Genomic DNA, 11,754 nt, shown 5'->3' with positions numbered 1-11,754 from the left:
TCATTGTTCTTAATGTTGGAGTAATTTGATCAAAAATTTCTTTTATTCACCTGAATTTGAACTTTTACCACCAAATTAGCAAAAATTCAAATCTTTCACTGTTCCCCTTAATTTTAAGTTACTAACGCATAAGAGTGACTGTCTGGTAAGTAGCTTGCTTACCAACCCACATGGTTCCGGATTCAGTCCCACTGCATGGCACCTTGGGTAAGTGTCTTCTACTATAGCCTTAGGCCGATCAAAGCCTTGTGAGTGGATTTGGTAGATGGAAACTGAAAGAAGCCCATCATATATATATGTGTGTGTATGTTTGTGTGTCTCTGTTTGTCCCACCACCATCACTTGACAACCAATGCTGGTGTGTTTACGTCCCCATAACATAGTGGTTCAGCAAAAGAGACTGATAGGATAAGTACAAAGCTTATAAAGAATAAATCCTGGGGTCAATTTGTTTGACTGAAGGTGGTGCTCCAGCATGGCTGCAGTCAAATGATTGAAACAAATAAAAGAATAATAAATAAAAATGATTTATGAAAAAAAGAAACATTACCAGTATTTGGCATTAGGAAGGGCATCTGGTTATAGAACTGGAATTTGGCTCAGCCTTGAGGGTTGCCAGATCCTGTCAAGCTGTCCAACTCATGCTAGCATGGAAAATAGATGTTAAATGATGATGTGTCTAATGGCAAAGCATTAATTTAAAAACACACAAAAATATCATATAATTATATTTATTAAAATAGTCTCAGCAGTAGTAATAAATATCCCTTCTTATTTGATCTATGCTTATAATTGAATACGATATGTTTCTCTACTGATATCTTTGTAGCATGTGTACATATATTGAATGTGGTAGAATGCTGGTGTGTGGTTCTGGTTAGCTTTATATAAGCAAACTACCACACAAAGATATCAAATGAAGTAGAATAAAGGTAGCAATGAAATGACACAGGGAAGCTAATGTAATGACAGCATTGAGGTATGGTTAAGATGTTTGCTTTACAAACCATATAGTTCTGAGCACCTTGAATAAGCGTTTTCTACTGTAGCCTCATGTTGACCAATACTTTGTGTCTGGTATTTAATAGACTGACACACATACACACTCATATATAAAAGTTTGCTTGTTAATTTTACTCCCATAGAGTTGGCAATTATGAGCTCCAGTTGAGTAAGGAGGGACCCTGTTAATAATATTCCCTTTGATATTAAGGAAGTCATTTCAATGGTTCCAGAGTCTCTTGATGAAGTGAGTCAAAAAAGTGGAATTTTCTCTATTCCTACACCAGAGAAAGTGCATGTGTTGTGTGTATCTTCCTTTAAAGTTATTAGTTGTCATACCAGTATAATGTTTAGTGATGTCATTGAATGGTGCCTTTGTGAGACACTGCACATACTCCACCAGCTCAAAGTATCAATCAATAAATAGGAAGAATGATCTTATTGCTGCCACAAAAGATATGCCCTACTAATGAACTTCAAGTCCCTAGCCACCGATAATCTGGATATACCACCCTAAGCCAAGCTAATTCAGTCACAAAGGCAGAGTATATAATTCCTGCTGCCCAAACAGACTATAGCTTACTTACATTGGTCACACAACCTCACTTGTAATACATCAAACAATTACTTCTATATAATGACTGCTGTCACTAATGTTTTCAAATTCCACAGTATGATGACTGAGTGACTAGCATCAACATTTTGCCTACCCCAAACTGCAGTCATGTAGCAAAGTTTGAGCCTGTGGCCTTTGAGTAATTCAGGAATTTAACCACTAAGCCAACAACAAGCAAATATTTACATTCACATGAGTTTCTGATTTATGAAAAGAATAGAAAAACAAGTACAATGAAAAAGTAACAAAATATATAAGAATGAATTGTTTTTTACAAATTTAAATAGGAGAAAATAACAAAACTGAAAAAGTACAATATTTGATACAGATTTTTTTTGCATAGGCACAAAGCCTAAATATATAGTGGGTGAAGAAAAATGAGTGTGTCACATTTATGCTTTTCTCAAAAGCATAAACAATGTAGTGAAATGTCTGTAAGCAATAATCATGGTTTGGTTTTGTTGTTTGCTGCCAGCTTTCTTGGATGTCATTACATCAACTTAGGTAAGGGAAATATTAAATACAACTTTATATTAGTTCGTAGACTCAAATAAGCTGGAGTATAAGGTTTTGAAAAGTCCAATTTGGGAAAATCCATGGATAATAGACCTATAAACATTATCATAGGTCAACTAACTGCTCTTCACTAAACCATCAAAATTTGGTGTGCATATTAACCTATGATTGACCTGACCAAGGACTGTGAGGTCACCTTTGTCACCATTAATTTTCACTGATACAAGGTCCTGTAAATAGAAAAGAAAGGTTTATATATATATATATGTGTGTGTGTGTATGTGTATGTGTGTGTGATATATATATATATATATATATATATATATATTGGATAATTTAAATGAAAACATTACACAATAAACAATAATAAAAGAGCAACTGAAACACCACAAAAGAAAAAAAATGAACAAAAGCAGGTGTGGCCGTGTGGTAAGAAGCTTGCTTCCCAATCACATGATTCCAGGTTGTACATCAGCGTGATTCTCTTATTGCTAATTTAGAAGGTATGTTAAAAGTTATGTTTCACTAAGGAGGTCTAATAGGACCAAAACATGTCCAGAGTTTTCACATGTACTTGTGAAAATTATTAAATTCATACTACTGATTGAGTTTCATTACATATATGCTATTAATTACATTTTTTCCCTCTCACTACACATATTAAGCATGATAACACTGAGTAAACTGTTAAAAAGTTGGCTTAGCAGCTAGTGTTGGTTCACTTCCTGTTACAAGTGTTTGGGATAAAGATGATTAGTTTTCAACAGCTCAATCTATAAATATAAGTACTGTAGATTTTAACACTAATGTTAGCAGTAGAGAGCAATTGTATAATTGACAACAGTAGTATAATTAGAGAGTGAAAGTGAGAGAGTCGTTTTTCCCAGGCAATACTCTAATGAGGGTGACACTTCTGTGCCTGCAGTATAAGCCAGTGGAAGGTTGGTGTCCTAATCGAGTAGGAAGTCAAAGGCTGTCTTGGGAGGCACACACTCTTGCTATGCTACTGACTGACAAGTGTTTTGTGAATTTAAGATGTGCAGTTTAAAATCATCCCACAGAGATAGATAACTAGATGCTCATTGGTGAACACATCATGGAGTCAACTAAAGGGCATGGGTTCAATTCCCATGTACGTACTTAATTCTGCTTACCATCTTATGTATTTTAAATCTGTACTTAGTGTAAAATTATAAAACTGAATTTATAAATTAATCTTTAAAAAAATTAAATTACATTTCAATATACTTTTGTGTTTTGTAATAAGAAGCATGCATATAAGTTGAAAATATTATGACAATTTTAATTTGTGGGGAAAAAACCCTTCTTATATAAGTATATAAAATGGCTATAAAAAAAAATTAAGAATTATTAAACTACAGGTAACTGGAACAATCATCAAATGTCTGTATGTTATTAGACCGGTAGTATATTAAGTTTCAACTAGAATATTAATTTACCAGTTCCGGTCAAACCATCTAACCCATGCCAGCATGGAAAATGAACGTTAAATGATGATGATGAATGCATGAGTGTTTATTAGAAGAAAAAGGGAACTAAAAATAAAATGTTTTCGGAGTTTTTTTTTTTTGTCACAATATTGGTTTCAAATTTTGGCACAAGACCAGCAATTTCAAGGGAAGGATTAAGTCAATTATGTCAACCCCAGTGCTCGACTGTTGATTAATTTATTGACCCTAAAAGACAAAAAGAATTTGAACTCAGTACATGTGCCAGACAAAATGTCACTAAGCATTTTTTTCTGGCATGCTAATGATTCTGCCAGCTTGCTGCCTTTGTTTGTCAGAATATTTAGAAGTGATTCTAACCGAAGCCAAGCCAACCAGCAGGATAGTTGAGTCAACCAACAGGAGACTTAGAGGTGAATGTGCTGGTTGAATAATATCCATAGTCTCAGTTGATCGCATTGGGAATCCAGCCAGAAAGGGTAATGACAGCTGAATCCTATGGAGGAGATGCTTGAGAATTCTACCCCAACAATCTTCCCAGGAATAGTGGGTGGAGAAAATGGATAAGATGGATGGATTTTTATTGAGAAGTATCATCAGTCTAACCAAACTAACTGTAAATAATAGTGTTTGTAAATAGTATAGTAAATAAATCCAATCAATAATCTCATTACCTGAAGAAAACCACAAGGAGTGCCCATCGATATATCCAGGGTTACATTACCCAACAGAAGCTGAACCTTGCCAGACTTCCGAGTTTGAAGTTTACCAACATAGCCTTCAGAAAAATCTTTTAATGAGCTAATATTTGGGTTTTTGGGAACAGTCACCTGAAAATAATTTTTAAAATAAAAACAAACTTAAATATTAGGATAGGGAAATAATTTTGGCCTCCAATAAGGTTAAGCAGAACAAGGAAGAATATAGACAGAATAACAGCATCATGGAAGGAAACAAATGTAAGAATGTTATGTTAAATGATAATGATATATAGATATATAACTGCAAAAAGGAAAGAGAATACAAAGGAATGTTGTTCTGTGAAAATCAAAGAAGAAACAGTGTTTAGAACCAGAAAAGATAAGAAATCAGATTGTATGGAGTGACAATAAACAATGCAAAGAAGAACATAGCACAAAGAAAAAAAAGTGTTGTTGTTTAGCTCCAGGTGAGCCTTTTTCAAGCAGACCTACAGAAGGAGATATTTAGATACTCTGTACATGGAAAGAAAAAAAAAAAAAAAAATGATAAAAAGGTGATCTGTATTATCCCTTGTGTTCTCCTTTTTTTTCTGAAGTTGATAGGATGTGATTTGAAGATTTGACTGCTATTTCTAGCAGACCAAGATCCATTGTTGATTTATAGTTAAACTAACTGGCATCATTGTCGTTTATCGTCGTCGTTTAACGTCTGCTTTCCATGCTAGCATGGGTTGGACGATTTGACTGAGGACTGGCGAAACCAGATGGCTACACCAGGCTCCAATCTGATTTGGCAGAGTTTCTACAGCTGGATGCCCTTCATGACGCCAACCACTCACAGTGTAGTGGGTGCTTTTATGTGCCACCCGCACGAAGGCCAGTCAGGCAGAACTGGCAACGGCCACGCTCAAAATGGTGTATTTTATGTGCCACCCACACAAGAGCCAGTCCAGGAACACTGGCAACGATCTCGCTCGAAAGTCCTGATACATGCCGTGGGCATAAGTGCCAGAAAGGCGATGCTGGGCACAGGTGCCATCACAATTTCGCTTTCACTTGCCCCAATAAGTCTTCGCAAGCTGAGTTTCGTGTCCAATGAAGGAGACGACGTTGGCATGGGTGCCAGTCGTCGAATTTAACTCGATTTCGATTTCACTTGCCTCAACAGGTCTTCGCAAGTGGAGTTTAGTGTCCAATGAAGGAAGGTACGCATAAGTGGACTGGCTGAGGCCTTAGATTTAGGTCTCACTTGGCTTGCCAAGTCTTCTCACGCACAGCATATTTCCAAAGGTCTCGGTCAGAAGTCATCGCCTAGGTGAGGCCCAATGTTCAAAGGTCGTGCCTCACCACCTCATCCCAGGTCTTCCTGGGCCAACCTCTTCCACAGGTTCCCTAAATAAAAAATATTTACTGGAAATAATTCAGTAAAAATACACAACAATGCACTGATGATCCTTGCACCAGCTTGGTCAGAACAAGATGGACTACTAGAAAGTAATTTCTTGTAGTGTACAAGGGGTGTTTATTAAAAATTTCCTGGCCCAATTCCAGTTATTGCAGATAACAGAACTTGTACAGGTATAATCATACATGTCTCTACATGTCACATTGTAAATTGCAGCTTTCCACTAGTATTTGTTTGCCTTTTATGGCTGCTGAAGTGGATTAAGGTGTTATAATGGAGACAGTTATATGCAGATCAATGATCAGGTTCTTATACTTGAAAGGTCATATACCAAAAGAGACTTTCAATGAGATGAAAGTTTTTGGTAATGATGCACCATCATACGACATAGTCAAGCACTGGCATCGCCAGTTCAAATGTGGTCGGACATCAGTGGAAACTGCTCCTATTCCTGGATGACCATATTCTGCCACTGATGACAACACCATCCATAAAGTGGAAGCTTCCATTTTGGAGGATTGCCACATAACCGACCCAAGGAGTGAAGATAAGTGTAGGAGCCATGGAAAAAAAAATCACTCGTGATCATTTGCACATGCAGAAGTTATCTGCCTGATGGATTCCCCAGATGCTCACACCTTTACAGAAGCAGGTGTGAGTTAATTGCTCCCAGGCTCTTTTGGCAATGTGCCAAGAAAACAAGGACTTTTTCGGCAGACTTATCACACGGGATGAAACATGGGTCCATCACTATGATCCTGAGACTAAAGTCCAGTCAAAGCAATGGAAGGAAGCATGATAATTCACCACCTCCAAAGAAGGCTTGTGTCCAACCCTCAGCAGGCAACAGTCTTTTGGGACCAGCACAGAGTAGTGATAATGGATTTTCTAGCAAAGGGCACCACAGAAATTGCGGTATGCCATCAAAGAAGAGAGGTGTGGCATGCTGACCAAGGAAGTCTGCCTTCTCCAAGACAATGCCCCAGTTCACAATGCACATGTTGCCCAGATGAAAGCACACTCCTGAGGCTATGAAATATTTCCTCATCCCCCTTATCCTCCCAACCTTGCACCATCTAACCTCCACCTCTTTCCAACTATGAAGTCTTTCTTGAAGGGGAAGCACTTTTCAGACGATGATGAACTTATTTCCAAAGTAAAAGTCTTGGCTCCAGACACAATCTGTTAACTTCTACAGATGAAGTCTTCACAGCAGCATAAAGTGATGGGAGAAGTGTGTCGTCATTGGTGGTGGCTATGTAGAGAAAGACTAATAATCATGCCAAGTTTCATTTATCTCAGTCCTTGGGAAGTGGGTAAGGGGAAATCTTTAATGAACACCCCTCATAAAACTGCATAGGGAAGAAGTAAAACTAATGAATATAGAGAGGTTGTGTTTGGATTCTGAAAACCATTTATGCTAAATCAACTATGCAAAGAAGCAAAATTTCATCTTAGAAGATATTAATAAGATAGTCTAACCCATGCCAGGATGGAAAAAAGGCATTAAAAAATGATGATGATGAACCCATATAGATTATTTATATAAAGAATTGGCAGAACATCAGACAGAATGTTTTGCAGTATTTTGTTGAAACCCTTTATATTCTTATTTCAAATCCTGCAGAGGTTGACTTACTTTTCATCTTTCTGAGATCAATAAAATATGTACCAGTCATTATGACACTCAATATAATTGTCTAAGTTCATATGCCTATATTCAAAATCAATATGTTCTGCTTTATAGATAAAATTTTTTACAAGAAACAACAAGAGAAATAATAATTTCTTAAACGAGGCCACATATATATAGGGAGTTGGTCTAAGTTGATTAAATCAGTTCTAGTACATGACTGATTTTTATTTTATTGACCCTAAATAGATAAAAAAGTTACAACAAATTCAGGTAGGATTTGAACTCAGCACATAGAGGAATGAAACTAAATGCTGTTATATATTAAGTAGATGCTCTATTGCTTTCATAGTAATAATAAAATTAATAATGAGAACACAACTGAATTGAAAAAAAAAAAAGTGGTACACAGGGAACATAGTAGAAAATGTTGATTTAAATTTAATGAACAATAATGATTATAAGTGGTTATTGTGCATTCATGGAAACATTACACATGTTAATAGTGAATTGAAGAAAAAAAATACAGATTGTTAGAAGTGACTTCCTACCTTCCAGCAACTGATATCCTCTGACTACTGCATACACACACACACACACACACAAATCTATATTCACACCCGCCCACATACATCCACCTCTATTCACACAACTTCAGGTTTAATAGTTATCAGTCTGTGTCTCAAGTAAAGACATTTCTCACTGGTTCATTTGTCCTGCTATAAATAGGAGCCACTGTCAGACTCAGCTCATTGTTGTAAATAATGGGTGCTCCTAATAACTGATAAGTACTTCATTACTCTGCAGTATCAGACAAAACCCTTCCATGGACTATTGGAGAAGAGATGGATCTAACTGTATTATTGGAATTAGACACTACAGCTAAATCCCTAATTCTTCTAAAGGTTGTAGGAACAATCACTTACCTGTAAACACTTAGAGCAACAGTGGTCATGTAGTTTAATGGTACTTCAAGTGTTTACATTAACAGTTCAAATGATGGCTGTGTTCACTTTGCAGCCATATAGTTCTGGGTCCGATTCCACTGCACAGCACCTTGAGGAAGTGCCTTCTACAACAACCTTGTGAGTGGTATTGGGAGACAAAATCTGTGTTGAAACCCATCATATATGTGCGTCTTTCAGTAAAGTAAATCCACAAAAGATACAAACATCAACAAGAAAACTAATAAATTGCTTCTTTTGCGATATTTATTCCACCCGTTGCATAGACAATCTTGCCATTGCAAATGTAATGATCTAGTAATTGACTCATTGGAAATCCATAACTAATGGAAAGGCATCCAGCCATAACTTGCTAGCTTCTGCCAAACCATTCAACCCATACCAGCATGGAAAATGGACATTAAATGGTGCCCCCAACAAAGTATATCACCTTACTTTGGTTACAAAGTTTGACTGTTGTATGTTGTCCATCTAAACCTCATAACATATTGAGGGCACTTGAACATTTCATGATTGCTGCTGCATTCACAGTTAATACAAGTGCTAGGCCTTACAATCTCTGATGACCTCTCATGGCAACATCATGTATAACACAGCCAAAACTGAATTCTGAACATAAGACTTTCTTTTCAAGAATAAAAAATACTTCATGACTTTGTGATGATCCACTTACAAAACTCAAATAAAGTCCACATTAAAGTACTGTTTACATATATGGAATAGTGCTACTTCTATACTCATAAATGTTGACTATAATCAAAAGAAAGCCAACTGCTGATTGACAATCCCCCATATACTACAGACTCTACTTGCTACATGTGCTGTTTTCCCAAACTGTCTCTATTACTCCAACTACAATGACTTTGGCTTTAAGCAAGTTTATACACTTTCTAACCAAACCCAATTGATGCACCCAACTCTACTTGATTTCATGCCTAATATGTTTTATTCCCAAGATCTAAATATTTCACTGTTATTCTCTCAACAGTTACATTCTTCTAAAATTCTCTCAACATTCATTTTTCTTGCAGATAGCCACTACATTCAACTCACCAATCTGAGAGTGATTTGCAAACCTCAAGTGTATTGTCTTTACCCTGATCAATTAACAAAATGAAAATAAAATAAAAGCAAACAACATACTTCTTCTTCAGATGTACTTTGTGAGTTGGTTTTGTTTTGGTCAGATGCTTGTAATCCAGGTTCCATTTTTACATTAAGCATATCTTCTAGGTTGGGTGGAACTCCTGGTAACACATCTGGTAATTGAAGGAATAGCAGCTCTCCATGTTCTAAAGTAAGAATTAGTAGAAGTTTATATAGTAACATAGTAACCTGTAGATTTTAGTAGAAAACATTTACAGTATTGAATAAAGAATTTGCTAATATATTTATACTGACATCTATGTTTATAATATGCAAAGCAAATAGAATCTAAACCTAAAGGATTCATGCAATCAACTTTATAATTAACTGTATACAATAGTAGATTGGGAACACATTTTCTTTTCAATCTGTTGTTAATTACAGTCAACCAATAAGGATGCATACATGACGCCTGCAGATCCAGGTATGTAATCATATTAACCTTATAGGTGTGGCTGTGTGGTAAGAAGTTTGCTTCCTAACCACTTGGTTTTGGTTCAGTCATACTGCATGACATCTTTTACCATAGTCCCAAGTGGATTAAACCCTTGTGAGTGGATTTGGTGGACTGAAAGAAGCCTATTGTGTATGTATATATTTTATTAAAGTAAAAAAAAAATCATCACAAACTATTACTCAGAGTTACATGTTACTGTTCATCGGACAATTGTGATTAGACTGTCTGACAAACAGTAATGCGAAACACTGAGTAACAGTTTGTGAAAATTTTTTTCAGCTTTAATAAAAAGCATATTACTCTATTTTCAGTATTCGAGTACTAATTTTTTCAACCTTGTTTTGCATTTTTGTGCTTACTTGTGTGCATGTGTGTTTCTGTTGCTTTGCCTTGACATTGCATAATAGTTGTAAATGAGTACCACTGTCATGCAAGCAGGACCCTTCAGTTTCAATCTTCCGTGAAAACATGTCTGGTCATGGGGGGAAAAAATTACCTTGCTTGGAATCAGGTGATGGTTAACAATAGTAAAGGCAACTGGACATAGAAAATCCACTTCAACAAATTCCATCCATCCCATATGAACATAATCTCTGCTTTTTAATGATTCAGCCCGTCAAGGCAGCGAGAGCATACACCCACTCTATGTTGTAGTTCCTTTTAAATTATGAGTGTGAGCCATTCCCTTGTAATCAGTATAGTAGCAAACAATTTGTATATGATGATAACCTGATTCAGGTGGAGCCTAAAATTAATTTTTTGTCAGTACAACTAAGCAATATGATTTGTTCACTTTTTGTGAAGCAGGGTAAAAAAAAAGGTTGTTTGAGAAATTAGACTTTAAAAAATATTTCTATTGTTTTAATTGAAAACTAAAGACAAAATTAACAAACATTCATGATCATCATTATCGTTTAACATGAGGTTTCCTTGTTGGCATAGGTTGGACAATTTGACAGGATCTAACATCAGAGGGCTGGACTGAACTCTCTAACATAGATATGTGAATGTGTGTACCATATCCACTGACAAGGTTTAAATGTGTGTGTGTAAGTCTGAATATCATTTCTATGTGTAAGAATAAATCTAACTCAAACAGAATTCCAACTCAGAAAGCTGTAAAACATTTAACCTGGTGAACGACTTCATTCACTACACATTAAAAGCTTTTCACAGAATTACCCCACTTAGACACAGCAACATATATTGAATATATTGTTGCAGAGCAGACCTATGATAAAAGCATTGACCCAGCCATCTTTTTCCTTATCTAGGATTAAATTGCCTAATGTCTCCCTCCTATTTTAAGATAGTTGGGCACAAAGTGAGGAAATTTAGTAACCATTTCCAGAAGATCAAGTAACTACATAAAGCTTTTCTATTGTCAACTTTTACACATTTTATTTCATGTATTTTTTCATTATGGGTACTCTTTTCTTTTTTACTTGTTTCAGTCTTTTGACTGTGGTTATGCTGGAGTACCGCTTTTAGTCGAGCAAATCAACCCCAGAACTTATTCTTTGGAAGCCTAATTCTTATTCTATTGGTCTCTTTTGCCGAACCGCTAATTTACGGGGGATGTAAACACACCACCATCGGTTGTCAAGCGATGTTGGGGGGACAAACACAGACACACAAACATACACACACACACACACACACATATATATATATATATCACCCACTACACTCTCCGAGTGGTCGGCGTTAGGAAGGGCATCCAGCTGTAGAAACTCTGCCAATTGGAAATATGCTGTGTGTGAGAAGACCCAGCAAGCCGAGTGAGACCTAAATCTAAGGCCTCAGCCAGTCCACTTATGTGTACCTTCCTTCCTTCATTGGAC

At 36.3% G+C, this 11,754-nt stretch overlaps 1 protein-coding gene across 3 annotated transcripts in view; it reads right to left on the bottom strand.

Annotated features, from left to right (window-relative positions):
- Positions 1-1,872: 1,872 nt before the first annotated feature.
- The window catches only part of LOC106869104 (DNA-directed RNA polymerase III subunit RPC4), a 23,968-nt gene continuing 14,086 nt past the window's right edge, over positions 1,873-11,754 (bottom strand). For all 3 annotated transcript variants that reach the window (XM_014914643.2, XM_052978491.1, XM_014914642.2), the window contains exons 8-10: positions 9,451-9,599; positions 4,278-4,433; positions 1,873-2,364 (exon numbers count right to left, since the gene is read on the bottom strand). In XM_014914643.2, coding sequence (XP_014770129.1) covers positions 2,251-2,364; positions 4,278-4,433; positions 9,451-9,599 — 419 coding nt within the window. In that variant the 3' untranslated portion in view covers positions 1,873-2,250. The remainder of the gene's footprint in view (positions 2,365-4,277; positions 4,434-9,450; positions 9,600-11,754) is intronic.

Source organism: Octopus bimaculoides, chromosome 2 (genome assembly GCF_001194135.2).
Source record: "Octopus bimaculoides isolate UCB-OBI-ISO-001 chromosome 2, ASM119413v2, whole genome shotgun sequence".
NCBI classification, from domain to species: Eukaryota; Metazoa; Mollusca; class Cephalopoda; order Octopoda; family Octopodidae; genus Octopus; species Octopus bimaculoides.
This window is presented reverse-complemented; position numbering and strand designations above follow the sequence as displayed.